Source organism: Epinephelus moara, chromosome 18 (genome assembly GCF_006386435.1).
Source record: "Epinephelus moara isolate mb chromosome 18, YSFRI_EMoa_1.0, whole genome shotgun sequence".
In the NCBI taxonomy this organism is placed as follows: Eukaryota; Metazoa; Chordata; class Actinopteri; order Perciformes; family Serranidae; genus Epinephelus; species Epinephelus moara.
The window spans coordinates 22,837,985-22,856,464 of record NC_065523.1 but is presented as its reverse complement, the minus strand read 5'-3'; the positions used below and the strand labels follow the sequence as shown (position 1 = coordinate 22,856,464).

Genomic DNA, 18,480 nt, shown 5'->3' with positions numbered 1-18,480 from the left:
AGTATCCTTTTTCAAAACATTTTATTGGTCTTATAGAAAATAAAGTAAGCTGTATCAACAAACATACAATATATACATCAATAACTTAGACACCTCAGAGAATCACGTTTAAATCCACAGTTGTTACTGTATATATGAATACATAGTACTTATCTACAGATTGCAAAAAGTACAATAATTTAATTTATAAATAGTTACAATTAACTATTGTCTGTTTTCATACAAAGTACTGCAATATTTTATTACAACCCATACAGAAAAATAACAAAAACAGATAATTAACTTTGTATTACTCGCTTTAGTCAGATTTTTATACCTTTGAAACACAGACCCACTCCATAGAGTAAGAGGAAGAAACCTGCACAGTCAACTGTTTTCAAAGCATAATTTCATGGAAAAAAAAAAAAAAAAAAAAAGCCAATGTCTTGAGAGCTATTAAATTCAACTGCCACACAAGTGCTGTTATTTATCCTCTCTAACATGTTGCCTGTAAAAACAAAATAAGAAGAAAACAAAAGCCATAACCAATTAAAATAGAAATCTGCAGAACAAATTACAGTGTTAAGATCAATTTCAAATACACACTCGACACGTAATGAGAACAGAAAACGCCGTGGATGATGCTACAGCAAACGACGAGCATTAATGACTGGTGTAGCAGCAGAGGAACCTCAAACGTACAAAAACACACGCACGCGCTCGCACGCACACCGAAGAAAGTAAAATATTGCAAGTGGCCCTTGTGACAGAATCTACTGTAGCATCCATTTCACTCAGTGCACAGACGTTTACAGAATAGCATCATCTTTCAGTCAGATAGCCAAGTCCAATGTATGGATCCGGGTGAATCAGCCAATTTGAGACCAGAGTAATTAGTGAGTAAGGCTTGAGTGCAACTGTCCCATGATTCCTTTGAAGCACTGTACACTACTACAGCTTTAGCTACGATAAACAAGGGCCAATTGCTCTTCCTTTGAGGGATTCAAAATCTGAGGGCGAAATAAAAAACACATCTTTACAAAAAAAACCTACAAAACAGCAAGAATTATTAAATAACAGACCATAGTCACTTTGACAATATTGATTACTCTTACATCTACTCTTTCACACCTTTCCACTGAGTTGCATATTAAGGGTCACTTTTTCACAATGGTCATTAATACCTACTGTAGCTACATACTATACACCTGTATGTGTGAGAAAGAGAGAGTCGTCATCTCTTGGCGGAGATCGAGAGATTGGTCGGCGGTGCCGCTCGAACACCTTGAAAGACACTTGACACGAAAAAAGATTCACTCCACAAGACTGCCACAGCAATAAGGACGCCAACATCAATACTGGGCTATGTCAAGAGTCAGATATATATTTTCCCACAGTTAACCAGTCAATGTAGATAGCTAAGCATGTTGAGGATAGGATACTTGCACACAGACGGTATAACCAGCACCCAGGAGTTTTTGCTGAGGCGTAGCTTTGAGAGTGACCGTAGATTAACACCTCGCCGACACTAAGACATTCTGACCAGCAGGAGAGTGAGATCCGGATGAAGTGCATTCGGTTAACGTCATTACACAACTACTTTCACCTTGAGGTGTAAAACCGCTCCACTGTTAAATTCCTTTTTTTTTTTGTTTTGTTTTGTTTTAGAGGACCAGGAGAGTGATGTGACGCTTGGCACAGAAGGAGCGGCTGCTGGCAGCAGTTGTTGATTGTAATTCTACGTGGTCTTGCTGTGTCTCTTTCTGAGTGTGGATTGAAGCCCTTTATGACATGCTTATTATTATTATAAAAAAAAAAAAAAGGAAAACAAAAATTGAACAGAGCTGCCATCCCCTGCTTCTCATCTAGAATGGTTTGTTCATTTTTAGAGTGACCTGTTTTGTCCTGAGCAAAACAAGCAGGAGCTTAGTGCATACAAACCCTCAGCCAAACCCTACCGCTTTTAATCTGACAATCTGAAGTCCAGTGGGGAAATTTACACGAGTGATGCTGCACCATTTGGCCTGTTACCCTTTCAGTTCATTGATGCAATCTTAGTGAGAGTATTGAGGAAGTTTCTCAACATTTGGAGGGAAAAAAAAAAACAGTATTAAAGGAGCAGTGTGTAAGATTTAGGGGGATCTAGCTGTGAGGATGCAGATTGTAAACAGCTGAAACTCCTCCTGGTTAGAATTCCTTCGGTGTTCATTGTTGATGAGGTTTTTACAGGGACCCGAATTATCAGCAAATGTCTCTTCCTCTCCAAAACAAACGGACCAGAGGATTAAAACAGGTAAAAACACTGAAAAAAGCACGATAAAAAAATTAGTGTTTCTCTGATGCTGTTCGGCTTGTTGCAAAAAGAACGCTAGCCCAGCACCTGCTAATGTGTCTCCGTCTGATAATTTAAGATACAGATGTTCAGGAGATTTTAACTGGGGGTCAAATTATCCACAGAGGTCTGTTCCTCTCCAGAACAAACAAACGTGGCGTTTTAAACTGGTAAAAACACTGAGTACACCCAGCTGGCCTCAAACATCATTAGACGTTGATATTTGGTTGGATTTTGTAAACCCATCCTAATTTCACTGCTGATATCTGATATGCAATACGCAATATCTCATTTGGCTGATAACCGTTACTGATATCAATATATCCATATATAATGGAAAATTATGCATCTCTCTTTTCTGAATCCTATGACTGAATATACCTCTTTATCTGTATGCTTGTACCCAGTTTCTTTATTTTACATGTCTTTTCATTTTTGTCGGCCTACTTGTGTAAGACCTGGTTTAAGAGCATGTAGCCTACTTGTGTTTGCATTGTATAGTGCTATTTTTTTACTGTCTGATTTATATGTATTTATAAAGAACGTTCCCTTTAAAATTTGAAAAGCCATAAGAAAAATAAGACTTCACAGTCTTTTGTTTTCCTTGGTGGTGGTTAAAGAAATTTGTAAAGCAGAGTTTATTTAGTGGAGTTCAAGTTGAATGGGTGTTAATTTGCTTGTTAAGCTGTCGGTAGTGGTAGAGACGGTAGCATGTACTAAATAGTGAGCCGAAAAGAGCTGACTGTAAGCACAGGAGCATGGTGATTGTGGGGCTTTTGCTCAGTGTCTTGACTGTAAGAATGACTGTAAAAAAAACTTTTGACAAAGTGCCATGCCGGAAGAATTGTGTGGATGGTTTAGCCCACTAGCATCTAGCTAGCTGCTTTGGCAGCCTCCAACTAGTGTGGACTTTATCTTGCTAACCGTTAGCTAGCTTAGCAGTTGAGTTTACATTGTTTGTTGGATCAAGAGAGGATAACGCCACATCAGAACACAGCACTGCAGGACTCATCCTTTAACATCGTAGTCTTTTTGGCATCAGTCTTCGGATTTTAAAGTGTTTTTTCTGCGAAGGACCTTGTTAGGCAGGTTCCTCTAGATTTACCTTAGACAGGACAGTGCAGTGTCGTAAGTTACTGAACTCTGAACACACGGATTCACTCCTCTGAGCTCAACTACTACATAGACTTTCACAGACTGTAACAGTAACACATCTGTGGGCCCAATTGTTTCATTGTTCAGCATGTTTTATTCCTAACAGTTTGTTAATAGACTCAAATGACAAACGTATTGGGTTACTGGTTAATTTATGGTGATTGTGAACATTATCTTCACACTGGGTATCAGCATTTCATGCTATATTGTAAGTGCTTTTGCACCAAAAAGTTAGTAACTGAATCATAAACATTTAAGACATGTTGTCTTTGGTTAATGGCCCTTTCATTGTAATTTACAAGCATGAGAGATACCTTTTCTGCTTCATTCCTACTTACTTACTTGTATATATTTCAGATATGTTGTTTTGCTACCTGTGCTATATCATTTAACTGTCAATTAAAAAAATATACAGGTTTGTCATATCGGCAAAAATCTGCATGTTGGCCGATTCCAATGTTTCATTTTAAAGCCAATATCGGCCGATAGATAATGTGCCGATATTATCGTGCATCCCTAAATTTCACATAGATTACTGACAACAGATGATGCTAATATTTTGTTGGTATTAAGTTTTGTTAAATAACCAAAATCCAGCATCTTCCAAATGTCTCATGCTGATGGCGACTTAATGTAGAATAACATAATAATGTTAACGTCCACACAAAGTGAAATTCTAACGTTAGACATGTAAAATCGTCAACTCGATTTTCATTCCAACCAAAATTTTACGTTTGTCTGATAAAAGAGTCCAACGTCTTTCTAACATCACATGACATCTGGTGCCAGCTGGGAAGCAATTTCATGTTAAAAAATGTGTGTTTTTCCAAACAACGTGTCACAGAGGGGGCCCTAACTATGGTGGCCAACGCGATAGCACGAACAGCCCCAGCTAGAGCCAGTGGTTTGTCTGGTCTGGGCAACTGTAGAAACGTGTTGATGCAACATCTCCCTATTTAGATATGAACAGCTTATTTTAAGGTAACAAAAGCGCAACAATTCTTATTTAAAGTGATTATACACTAAAAAAAAAAAAAAACTTAACATATTTATTTTATCCCCCTAAATCCTACACACTGGACGTTTCACTTCACATTTCATTTAGTCTGTCAAATTTGAAGGGTTTTTCATTTCTATTCCTGCAATCTATTTCAAATAAATTCAGTGGCTGGAATGGATACGATGATGAAATCGTCCCAACAATGAAGTCATTTACTACCAGGTTACAGAGGATGTATTTAGAGGGCATCCAGCACCAAGTGGAAACATTATTCAGATTCTGCAATGACAGTATCACTTTAAGCTTCAGGTAAAAGTCACTAATGCGATTCCACCCAATTCTGTCTTACATGGCTCAATGTGGTAAACTCTTGATGACAATATGATTTGTAACTAACACCGAGGAAGCGGAGGATATCACAGATGCCAATACGCACAAAGACAATTGACCTTGTTTACACCACCTAGTTTAGCTCTACAGATTTGTTTTAAATAGCACAGCATTGACATCTATACAGTGAACGACACTGCCAACTTGTCACTTACACATCACGTCACGCGCTACCCCACAGTACGCGCCTAGTCACTAGAAAAAAGCTATCAGACTTCAATAGTAAGCCACTTTCGGTACAATTGCAAAAAGATGTCACAGGAATTTTTTTTTTTTTTACGTTTTCGTTATCTGTATTTCTATAAACAATGGAAGGTAATCTACCTAGTAATAAAAACCAAGAACTCAACATTAGACAAAGTTTTCTACACCTTAACAATTCAAACAGTAAAGCTTGTGTAAAGATTTTTCTTTTGGAAATATCTGACGGCCCTGTCAACAAGTAATTACAAAAAATGCAATATATATCTTTCAAACAAAACAACTTGAACGTATTTTCTCTATGAGCAAAAATTATGTTTCAAAATGTCTGTGGATTTCACCGTCCCCACAAAACACGAGGATATTACTGTTATAACATTCAGGTATTCAGATATTGTAGAAGAATCTTGTCATATTGGAATGGCACTCAGCTCTGGAACAATATCATTAAGAACTGCTGATCATTTTTAACGTTTCCACTTAACCATAAATATGCAAGACCTCTTTGTATTTTCAGTGCATACATATATTATTGCATCTACCAGTCATATTGATAATGACAAGTTCATTAAAGCCTGTCGCAGATAAACAGAAATGAATGCTAGATTTGGGAGCATTATTTCACGCTTATGTTCTTGACAGACGACCAACAAAATCACAAATTTGACTAATTTACTAGTTTTGGGTTAGTCAGGCTGTTATGAAGACATCTGTAGCATCCACACCAAGAGTTTGTGACCATTTGTTATTCATCCAAATTTAAGTCAGTGCATAATAACAGGCAAAGGGCTTCAGGGGCAAGGACTAATGTCTACAACATATTATTTTACTGTTTGTGAGACTCTATAAATGCCAATTTTTAGGACGGAAAGATCTCAGCCTCAAGGAAACGAACACATCACACACAGTACCTTATCAAAAATCAACAAACTATTAACAGTCTGAATTTGATTCAATTTTTGTACTTTTTCTACCCAGCATTCCCTTCATGAGTATTTGTAACCACAGTCTGCTTTTTAAATAAAACGTTTCAGTATTTTCAATACCTCGTCATTCTTAGACAACCAACTGCCAGACTGCTGAGTCATACTTTAAGAGTGAATTTGGGAAGCATATTTTTAGTGTTAGTGCCAAGGGTTAAAACAGAGAACTTACACAGGTAATCCTGCAGCATGTTACGATGCACTGACTAGTTTAGTCTTGAATATCTTCCTCCCGCCCTTTCTGCTACTACGACCTAGCCTCCGTTTTGGATTTGACGATGGTGATGACGCTGGTGGCAGCTACTTTACCAGGGATGAGGGGCCCTATGACAGAGGCCATGGGTCCCCTGGCTGAGGCGACGGGGTTGCGGGCCACAGTCCTAGCAAAGCTCTGGAGGGCCTCATACTTTGAACGCAGAGCGTCCAGCTCCACCTTCATGCTGGCGTTCTCTGTGGCCAGCTTGTCCACTTCCTGCTGCAGCTGAGCCTTTTGCTTCTCCAGCTCCTCTTTCTGGGTGACACGCTTTACCCGGCAGCTGGCAGCATAGCCGCGGTTTTTCAGGGTACGCCGCCGCTGCTTCAGCTGAAGGATTTCCTCCTTCGTCAGGCCTCGTAGATGCTGGTTCAGCTCTCGCACTGACATGGTCACCAGCTCGTCATCTGTCAGGCTGGTGCCATTTTCCCCTGGCTCCCGCTTCACCTGGGGATGGGGATTAGTAAGTGTTGGTCTTTATATTGGCATTTAACATTGACTTTTCACAATTTGTAGGGTTGGGTACCATTCACATTTGAACCGATACCAGTTCACCTTGAATTCAGTACCAGTTCCAAACAGTACTGTTTCTTGGTACTTTCTGTAATAAGCTAAAGTCAACAAGCAATTCAGCTCCTCTTCTCTTTTCTAATCACACATAGAGCTTAATCTCTGTCTATCTGCTTCCTGTGTGTGAGTGTGTGTGCACATGTGTGTATGTGTCTGCTCGTCTCTCTGTTTAGACACACCTGATAAACATGAGAAATAAGTATGTAAATTGAAAAAACCACAATCACAAACAGAAGTGATACTAGGCTATTTCTAAAATAAAAATAAAATAAAGCAGGTCAGATAGAATGAAACTATTGGTGCTGCAGGAGTAGGTTTGACTCACTGCGAAGCCGACGGAGCACCCTGGCCGGGTTCCCGTCTTTTGGGCATTTCGCAGCACTACCGGCTCTATGGAGTTTTGTTGTCTCCCCTGCAAAGCATCCCAAAGCCGGCCAGGGAGTTCCACAGGCAGCTTCCCGCTTTGGGGTGCTTCGCGGTGCTTCGGCGTCCTGTCTGAACCCAGCCCTTTCACCCAGGTGCACTCTTAGGTACTGAAATTTGGCACTGACTGATTTAATGTTAATCAGTACTTGCGAGTACCGATGCAATTTCGTAGGTTCCCTTAAAAGTACCGAGTTCAGCACCCAACCCTTGCAATTTGACAAATTAAATCTGTGTCATACATGCTAATTACCTTCAAGGCCTTGTTTCCCTTGTTTGTGGTAGTCATGCCACGAGAGCCGCGTCCACCTGTACTGCTGGTTGGTCTGTGGGTAAGAAAAGTCACCATCAGTACACAGAACAATACCACAAGAAAAAAACAAGCTCAGAGGAAGAACATTTCTTTCACATCTCTGGCAAAGATGCTACAGCATGACAAAGTCCTTCAAATACACAAGGCACAAAGTGGGTCAAGGACTTATGACTTCCTTGCAAGTGATGCCAAGTCTGTTCAGCAAGTGGTACCTGGACCATTACTGCACCTGTCACTATGAACAAATACCTTGGCGGTATGCATTTCCCCCTCCAACATAGGTCTCTCACTCCAAGCCTGCGCTGCATTCAAACAGCAGCGTGGCAGGTCACAAGGAGGATGACATTTAGTTGGCTGGCAGCAATTCACAACGATTTCTTGGAAAACAAAGCTCAAGAGTCACTTCTGTTAAGTGCAGCCTCTCAGAGCAGCAACAGCAGAGGATGCGGATGGACTAAAACAAAGCCTTCAGCCTCTCTACTGTACATACAACCTCAGCTAAAATATATCACTGGAGGGACACAGGGCAGACTTTCATCTACTGTATGAGCTATCCAGTCTAGACAGTCACACCTGTCTAGATTTGGCTGGTGTGAGACTATAATCCCATAAATCAATGAAAAGGGGATATGCTGTAACTGCTGCAGAGCCCAGTTACCATCCAGAACAACAGGGCTGCACTGCAGTTTATTCTGTCATGTCAGTACTGAGGGAAGACCAAAGGAAGCTGTGCAGAGGAGAAATCTAACCTACTGGTGTTAAGACAGACAGACAGACAGACAGACAGACAGAAGGCTGGGTGTCTTCCACCGTGTGAGCTTTGCCACAGGATAAGTATGCACACACAAACACGCACACGCACACACACACACACAGTTGTGGCCCTGGGTGCTTTACACTACACACAGTAAATGCTGTGTCAGCGACACAGGCACCCACCACAGTCAGCCCAGCCAGCACATTGCCTCTGTAAGCTGATTTACACAGCCCAGCAGTGTGTGTTTGTACTGAGCACATAAACAAATGCATGTGGGCTCTTACAACTTTTTAGCATCAAAAAAGGAAACAAAAGAATCTCCAAAAAAAAAAAAAAAAAAGAAGGAATCCTAAAAAGAACTACTGTCAGTGTGTGCATGTGTTTATAGTCTACACGCCCACTAAGATAGTCATCATGTATATGCATGATGTGTGCAAAGAAGCTCAGCAAGGGAGGGGGTAAAAAAAGAAAAAGAAAGAGATGAGTCGTAGCTCTGAAGTGCACTAAGATGGCCAGGATATTTCCATGGCAACAAAAGGGTGCTACAGGTGGACCGGTCACCTGAGCCAAACAGGCAGAGACAGACGCTTGTTAAAAATGACCTGAATACGACACTATCACACAGGCTGGGGACATAACATGAGGTCAGATTGTGACTCGCATTCTTGATGCTTTCACTTCAAAAAGTCCTCTGGCTCCTCATAAAACGGCAATGTTTCCCCGCGCTGCAGATGCCCATTTAAAAAAAGCCTTTCACGTTCTGCGGAGGACTTTTTAAATGTGATACTTTCATCCCTGTTGGGCTGGCTATGAATAGCTGACTGATAGTAACACCTACCTTTCACCGGCCTTTGTGGTGACTCATTTCCAGTAAGCATTTGGACCACAGATGCAAAACATAATGGGATAATGGTCTGCCTGATGATGCACAGATAATGGACAAATAGACAGGAAAGTACTCCACTAATAGCTACTGAGATGAGAGTAGAAAAAAAAAAGCCCTGCTTCTTCCAAATTTCATATAAGCCTATCATTTCCCCCTCAGCCGCCTAGACCCAACATTGTTCAAAAACCAGTTGGAATCTTGAAAATGCAAAGAGATGGCACATTGTCCAGGTTGAAGAGGCGTATTCTGTCACACAGCTGTGTAGGGTGACATAGTAGGCACGGCTTGGCATGGCTGAAAGCTCACCATATGACACTGTGGAATGATTGAGCCCAGGCTGCAACCCTCCAGCACAGGCTGCTGCCAACAGACGGCTACCAATGACAGGGCATGGCAGCACAACACAGACAAGGTCCAATGCACAGCTGCTCCCTTCCACTACCAGGCATGTCATACCTCACAGAGACAAAGAGGCATGCTCACACAAACACAGAGGGATGAAAAGAAAGGAAAAATACACCTATATTGTTAAAGATATGTGAGGAAAATTTCAGATTTGCTGCGCTAATTTAATCGCAACAGAATGCCCTTGCATTTTGATAGGTTCACCCTTTCAAGAGTCACGATGGAAGACACTAGACACCAATGTCTTCCTCGCACACATGTATTACCTCCTAGTAATGATTTCAGGTCTTTTGTGTGAGCAGGAGACAAATGCGGCAGCTTGGAGCACAGGGGCAGCAGAGGTAGGGAGCAAGCGCAGGGACACAGACGTCTTTTGTAGGTGCTTGCTGAATTTTTATGAATCGCCTGGAAGAACGCTGACAAATCAGAGCTGATTGCTTGTGGAGGAGAGACATCACACCCACAGGAAATAGAAATCGCTGAGTGTGGTCACCCGGAGAAAGAGAAGGAGGGGATAGTGAGGGAGACGGACAGAGAAAGAGAGAGGGAAAGAGAGGGTGAGAAGAAAGAAAGAGAGAGAGAGTGAGCGCAAAGAGCCTTGTGAAAAATGCACGATCGACACATTTAGAGGAGCTTGAGAAGAACAGGTTGAGAAAAAAAAAAATACTGATCTCAGCAAGGACCAAAACCAAGGTGCCAATTAGGAAGTTGTGAAGTTGAACTAACACGACGAGAGCAACCCAGCCAACCTTCAAAAGCTGTCTGTGTTCATCTAAATCTATAGAGGGCAGCTCGTGAAGGTGGGGTCGGCTTAGGTTGAGACTCAAGGGGGGGGGGACTGGTGGGATAAATGCTGATGTGACATGATAGGTCCGGCCTTGAGCCCGTGTCATGCTTTAATGATCTCATCCCCTCCACAGGATCTCTCCAGGGGGGCTGCCAAGGATGGACACCATTAGCTGGGGGACCCTTTGTTGAGGGGGAACCGAGGCTACAGCATCCACGCACTGCGTCCCCTGATGAATATTTATCACTGTCGTTCACCGCCTAAGGTGGGGGTGGGAGACAGGGGCGGGGGTGGGAGGCTGAATAAAGATGCTCAGGAGGTGATTCTTCAAGGATACATCCAAGGCTCTTCCATCAACGGCTGTCTCAAAATGGCGGTAGGCTGGTGGGGGCGGCGAGGGGGGAGGAAGGGGGGGTGGATTTCTGGTACTGGAGGTGGCATGCATGGTGGTTCAGGGCTGCAGGGAGAGCCAGCTCCACTTGACAGCGGTGTAACAAGATTATCAGGGCCATAAGAGCAAACAAAAACCCCAGCAACCTGCCTCAGAATCCAGATTACAACAGCGCCTGCTCTCTGAATACTAAACATGGCTAGGGAGGACTAACGGGGCGCGGGCTTTACTGAGACATGACAGTGGGTTGCATATCACGTTAACTAATCGCATGCACATGTATCCGCGCGCCGACAGATTACCAAAACCACACAAGCACATATACATTTAACTTGTCATGATCACTTCTTGGAAAGAAGCGTCCTAGCACTTCGCACTGGCAGCTTGCTAATGAAGTGAATAAAACTAGACAGTGGAGGTGCATGCTGATGAAAGACTGTTTTCAGGAAAGCACAGGCAGCATCCAACAATGGCAACTCAGTTCTGTGAAACTAACAGCTGAATATCATCTCACACCAAACAATGCATTTCACTCCAAAAGAGCAGACGCACAATGTGGCTCATTTTGCTCATATTCCTAGTTTAAATTTCATTCCTTTGCTGTTCCTCGTCCAGACTTGTAAAGGTTTGTACAGCTTGAAGAAGACAGTTAGGAGCTGTGGCCCAAATTTAACATAGGCCTTGAATGATACATTGGTTCAGCACCATTTTCGATTGCCTTCGCTAAGCCTGCACATATTAAACGATTAACACAACACAAAAGAAGTGAGCTGAATGTGAAATCAGTATGATCACCTATTCAGTTTCCCTGATCAATAATGTATGAGACTTGTAGCCTCTCGCTCCATTATCATGGACTTTCCACAGGAAATAGAATGATGATAACCACAAAGATACTGAAAAGCACATGATGAGATAAGTGTGTGACAGAAAAAAAAATGTCAGCATTTTCTTGTTATTGTTTAGCTCGTTAATTTACACTGTGCTTGTTTGTTATCGAGATGCTGAAAGCAGAGAGCCAACAGTTTCACCCTGTTTGCCATAAATAGCCATTCTCACCACTTCTTGCCTGATCAGAGGAGCCACTACTTTTACTCCCTCCCTTCTAATTCGGAGTCGAAAAAGATCGTCTAGATATTCAGATCTAATCATTCCTCCCTTCAGCTGAGTGAAGTCAATTATCAAGCAGGCTGCATGTGTTGGGCGCCATTTAACCGCAAATTAAAAATCAGACTCCTCTGATAGCTCTGGAAGAGTTACTGGAAGACTGGTGTAAACTTGTGTGTGGGGAAAACACAGTGTGCGAGTGTGTCTGTGTGAGAGAAAGGTACGACGGGAAGAGGGGAGGGAAGCTATTAACTACTAAGTATTCAGAGCGTGAAATAAGAGTGACAAAAAGAGGGAGAGGGGAAATCATTCAGCAGCTTTCAGAGGGAAATGTGATATGCTTGTAGTAGAGGGGAAATACTAAGCCTATACTGTTGACCAGTGGAAGTTCGGGGCAATGCTAAAATAGCAGCTAACCAAAATCTTATGCCTGCTTTTTGGAGGGACTGTGTGACCATCACGAAGGGTTAAATGATTGTTCAAACATTCTACCCTGTACTGATATTGCTCTTACCTGCAAATTAAGTCATGCTAAATGAATAGATAGACGAGGACTACGATATTAAATCAAAACACACTATGATCAACAGATTAGCGACGAAATAAACGCATTGTAAAACAACAGGATTTAGTGAGAAGAAGAAGGAGTGCCCTTTTCCCCTCGTACTGTCGGTGAAGACCTGAAAAAGCCTTTCAGGATTAAAGCCAAATGTTGTAGGGTTTATAGTAGGGATGTGCACGATTAGTTGAATACTCAATTTAACATTGCTACCCTGGCTAGTCAGCACCAGAAATAGGCCTACTAGTTGGTTAAACTTAAACTTATCGATATTTTATTAATGTACACATTTAAACTACATATTGACATACTGTGTGTGGAAATGTCATGTCATCCTGGTTAAATGCTTTGTAAAAAACGAGCATCTCTTAATGTTAATGCCAGATTTAAAAAACAAAAACAACAGAGGTATGAGGCAAAAGTTGGACAAAGCTCAAATCTCGTAAATCCAATGTGGTTCAGCAGTGTTTTGATTTTATTCAGTGAGTTGTTGTCATGTTTTGTAGGATAATGTGCACTGTTCATAATGCACCGTGCTGAGAACAACATATTTCAGCAGCATTTCAAATTTGATTTGGTTGTTAAAAATGTGATGAACGATTTTAAATGGCAATATTAAGCCGTATGCAATATTTTTGACTGTTTTCTAAGTGCTTTCCTACTTTTAGACTAGTCTAAGCTTAACCTTCTGTTCAGCATCAGAGAAATGAGTCATTAGGAAGATTTCTAGCTAGTAATTAGATAAACGTGTGGTAATTCTCTCATTTGTTCCTGTCAAAATATTTTGTTTAATTTCCAAAATATGTGTCACCATTTGACATCTATCACAAAGTATAAAGAAATTCTGGTTGTAAGATGGAGACAAACAGTAGATGGTGAAAGCAGAAAAAGTTAAATGTCTGTAGATATTTTGTAACATTCATTTGGCACATTATATGCCACATGCTAAAAAAACCCCACATTTGATAACTGATTATTTGTCACAAGGTGAAAATAGACACCATAACATAATGTACCATAATGAACGCTGGCACTGAAAGTGTCCCATATGGGAGCTAGTTTGTTATACCATGCAGAAGAGCATGTGGTACATTTATGTCTGGAATTTGCATCCAGTTCATGTGGTTTAAAGTGAAAACATGAATCACCTCCCTCAAGGGATTTCGTATTTCTGAAGTCAATGATAACGTGAGGCTTATTTAAAGGGATTTGGGTTAGACTGGTTTGCATTAACCAATGTTTCGATACATACAAAATATATTTCCGAGCTCAGTAGCTGCTGTTTACTCTCTGTGCTGCTCTGTTAGTACAAGCGGTATGACAGGAGAAGAGACTCCATTGGCCTTCCACAGTATCTGCCTGGAGGACTTGATTAAACAGGAAGAGAATAGCTCTTGATACTTCGGCCTTGCACTGGCAGAGGAAGTAAGGGTTGCAGGCAACCCACACACTGGCAAAATATCCAGGAGCTTTACTACACTGGTTGCATACATATTAAATGCATATTGCTCTGACCTGACAGTAACAAGGCAGCCTTTACAGCACAAAAGGCTAAACTAAAGCAGTTCGACACATTTTAAATGCTATTTAAAGTAAAATAAAACTGAAATATTTCAGGTCCTTCACTGGTACAACTGCACAGCTATGATTTGAGGTGGATTCTCTTCAATTAAAACACAACTCTGTGATAAGGCCATCAAACAAACAGAGCTCAGCAGCATCACTGACAAACAAAAAAAGAGAAAGAAAACAAATTTATCATCTTATTTTTCCCGGGGAGTGCTTTGATTCAAATGCAGTCGGCTAGCCAGAGTTATTACCTGGAAGTAACAAAGATGCTAATTTCTATTAATAACATTGCCACCACTCAGTTCAAATTATGGCAAGTGATTGATGATGTCTGCCCACAGGATATTTGATGGAGCCTCACACTTGATGTGGTTGTCCAAAAAAAATAAATTTAAAAAATTACAATTACGTCATTCCAGAATGCAGTCTGAATATGTGATCACACGATCAGTACCAGGAATTTTAACTCAGGTTGTCAATGTAACCCTCCTTTCAGTTCCTCACATATTTCCCTCACAAGCTTCGAGTGCTGGAACAAATTAAAAAATCAATTACATATCAAAGACAGTGGAAAAGGGAAAAAGATGGTTCAATGGTCTGAAGGTTAAAAACGTCATTTTGTAAGAGTAAGGTCGCAAGGTTGATCCCAAAAGCACCCACTGTGTCCATCCACAGATGAGCTGCAATATTATTAAAAGGAAAATGAACCACAACCTGCTCTGTAAATATTGAGTAAACTATTAAATAAAGAACCCAACTCTGTATTCAGCAATACAGATTGTCCAAGGACAGTTTTATTGATTTTATTTTTGTCCCTTTGCTTTTGTATTTGTTTTAAGTTCTGAATAATAAACACCTCACATTCATAAATTTAGATTATTGTCAAATGGTCTGCTGGTGCCAGTAAAGGGGTATTGGCTAGACAGAGCAAGTAATAAAAAGATATGAATGCTGGATCCTGTTGCATGTGGGGCATAATTTAATCAGGTACAAACATAGCAGGCATTTATTTGGGAAACCCACAGTTATTTACAAAGAATCTGTTAATTTAATCAAGAACTAATAAAAACAGCACTAACCGTAGTCTAATGATCTGCCTGAGCTCCTTTCCAATGTGGGTTATACACTGCTTATCTTAGAACAAGGTCTCGCTATCTTTAACCTCCTTAGAAAATTTTATACATATCCAGCCGAGAACATATCAGAACATAGCTTCCTCAAAAATGCACTGACACTGACTGTTTCTTCCCTGCCTCATTCACTAGTATCATTTTAACTTGGCCTATTACACAAATATGGGTACGGTTAAATCACTTGTTTTTAATGTCAGTTCACCACTGATACGTCTCAAACATTAATCAGCCAAGATAAAAGTAGGTTACATGAAAAACACCAGCCAGTGCACGGCTCCACGCTTATGCTCTCCATGTTCTGTCCGATATTGGCTAATCTAAATTATGAACACACAGAGAGCAGTAATGAACATGCCAAGTCGAACTCAAGTTCCAAACAGAAATTCATCAAACACACTTGCTACTCTGTCTGGATGAAAGTATTACTTTGAGAAGTGGAGCGGGCATATCGCAACGCTAAGCAATCATAATCCGCACTACACTTGCAAGAGGTTTCATCACCAGCATTCCCTCCCTATTGCAAAAAAAAGGGGGAAAAAAACTATATTGATCTTTTTCTCCCTTCCTTCCAGGCATTCCCATTTCCCCGTGCAGCTTAAGCAGCACTTTTGTGGACAAATCCCACATTTGTGTTCCTTTCTGGAGGCTATTAATTGTCCTGAATAGGCGTAACTATTCCCAAGGCACAGCTGTGTTGGCCATACAGAGGTGTTGGTGGCCAGAGTGTACTCTATTCTGTGCAAAGTCTTGCCTCGTGTTTCATCAACCTCAAATATCCTCTTCCACCCTCCGCCGCCTGCCCAGTCTGAGCAACGCCACTGGGTATGAGTTGTGCACTCGGTTCACCTCTGTGGTATCCAGCCTTATTTTATCGTCGCTACCTCAATACAAGAGGCGATAAATCTCAGAGCTGATCTCCACCACTCCCTGCTTCCATCCGCACACTATTGCCAGCCCCATCGGGCTCTTATATGGGCCCTCATCTGTTCTTGTTACCTGCAGAGAAAGGCAGAGATGGGCATTACGCTTTATTGCGAAGCCGAGCTTCTGATGTAGGGCTGGCCTGTCTGCTAAACACACTTCAATGCCCTGCTCGCATGAACAGAGATGATGAAATAAGTTGGATATCTGAGCAAGAATGGGCAACTTCTATCTGTTTAGCCGTGCCTATATATGCTCAACAGTTTCCAAGGTGACTTTTCAAATTGCACAGAGATTCTCCATGGATAATTCATTACCTGCCCTCCATAAGCGTGCACTCTAATAGGCAGCAAATTTCATCATGTCACACACAGGGAAACAAGAGCATCTGCCAGCCCAAAATAAAAGAAATTGAGTGTTATACCGCATTAAATAATATCACAAGCATGCTGGTACTCCATAGCATACTATTCAATAACAAAAATATAAAGCTATACAGCATGCCACACACACACACACCAAAATATTTTTGCCCACACAGACATTTTTATCTCAAATTCTACCTGCATTAGGTGTTGTTTTTAACTTCCCATATATCCCATAATTACACATGACCCAATTTAAACAGCCACTCATTGCAGGACTCCATTATAACAACACAGGCATAATATATTGCTTATCATGCATTTTTTAAATGGATTTGACATCGCAGTTGACATCTAAGCACTTAGTCTAAATGTACTCACACCCTGGTTTGTTGATGTAGCATGACAGCACTGCAATAAAATGCACATTCTCAGCTGAATGTAGATGAGGCTATTGATAAATGCATGATGGTCATCACTTGATGCTCATGGCTTGATGACTGACTTGCACGACAGATCAGCACCATTTCGATCCATCTCCTTATTAACGGCGGCGTGGTGATAAACATCGACCCTTATCCACCGAGCAGACCTTTGTCCGGTGGTGCCATATTTCGGGGTGGATTCTGAGGAACGTCTAAATACATCATTGTGATGATTCAGCACGATATAAAAAAAAAAAATACCGCTGCTTGTTTGTTGGGTATGATAATAAAACAAATAACTGCCTGGCTGTGATATTAAAGCCAAGGACGGCGGGTTTGATTTGGCACTGCCATTGTTACAATTTAACCACCGGTTAAATGAATTGTCACTTCAGGTGAACCAATTCAATCCGAAGCGTTGCTTTGCATTCCCTTAAAGATTAAATCCATGCATGCATTTAAAAAAAAAAAAAAAGCTGCACAAAAGCACAACACACTGCCCAGATTCCAAAATCACATTCATGTTTGACAGAAATGTCATGAGGGGAAAATATTGGAAACCAACCTGATCTCGCTAAACCGCTGCCTCGGCTCGCTCTTGCTCCTCTCCACAACGAGGTGATGAAGCAGCAGGTTTGAACAGCAAGAAGCGCATGAGTTGACAAACCAGCAAGAAGCGCTGTGATGTGATACAGAGGCACACGCGACGCCTTGGCGAACAGTTTCTCACAAAAGCAGCCTAGTTACACAGTTTTGACATTCCTCGACTCTTGTCTCCAACCTCTCAGCGCCCTGCTTGTGAAAGTGGCAAACAACTCCCCGCCTACAAAACAAGCAGGCGAGGAAATCCCCGTGCTCAGTCTTTCCTACTATAACTGAAGCAACACGGCACCACACACCATTCCTCCACCGGGGATATCACCATTTAGGCGCCAAACAGCTGGCCTTTACGCTACATCAAACCCCAAATCTGAATGACATGTTTTATTTGCGGCTCATGAGTGTGTACAAAAGCTTAGCTGCCATCTCAGCATAGTAGGAACCTGACCGTTGTCAGCTCCCAACGGCACACGAGCATTTCCGGTATGCGCTTTCAAAATAAAACCAAACACTTCAAAGAAGGCGCGTTTAACACCAGGAGTGATGCGGATACTCTTAGTTTGAAAACACATCCTGGTATAAACTGAGCCGACTTGACAAAGATAGATGTAAGAAGCTAGGTATGCTAGCCCATGAAGCTAGCCGCGGCCAGCTTGTCAGCGGCGAGGCGAAGGCATGCACACTCAGCATAACAACACCGACTCTGTTTGGGTTTACAGACCTACCTGGCTTGAAAATGACGCCCTCTGAAGTCGGTGCCGTCAAGGTCCTCTTTCTACACCGACAAGACGGTGACCGGACATGAGAGGCACGGTTAAATGTCGGTTTAACTGACAGAAGCGACAGCGCTTCCAAATGCCAGCTCGTGCTCTCCTTGTTGATTCCTTTCTCTTGTATCGAAGCCAGACGTCATCGTGTTTGGTCACGTGCCTTCATTCATGAAGGATCTTCTTTCCTCACAAGGAGAAAACATTTT

General features: G+C 41.6%; 1 protein-coding gene across 3 annotated transcripts; it reads right to left on the bottom strand.

Annotated features, from left to right (window-relative positions):
- Positions 1 to 4: 4 nt before the first annotated feature.
- LOC126405784 (transcription factor MafG) lies at positions 5 to 18,408 on the bottom strand. 3 transcript variants are annotated; one of them, XM_050069713.1, is made up of 3 exons: positions 18,226 to 18,408; positions 7,540 to 7,612; positions 5 to 6,740 (listed from the first exon to the last, which is right to left on the bottom strand). In XM_050069713.1, the coding sequence occupies exons 2-3, from the start codon at positions 7,573 to 7,575 to the stop codon at positions 6,288 to 6,290; spliced, it is 489 nt and encodes a 162-aa protein (XP_049925670.1). In that variant the 5' UTR covers positions 7,576 to 7,612; positions 18,226 to 18,408; the 3' UTR covers positions 5 to 6,287. The 3 variants fall into 3 exon arrangements, with proteins under 3 accessions (XP_049925670.1, XP_049925668.1, XP_049925669.1); XM_050069711.1 differs by having other exon boundaries at positions 18,230 to 18,370; XM_050069712.1 differs by lacking the exon at positions 18,226 to 18,408 and adding an exon at positions 17,470 to 18,126.
- Positions 18,409 to 18,480: the final 72 nt, after the last annotated feature.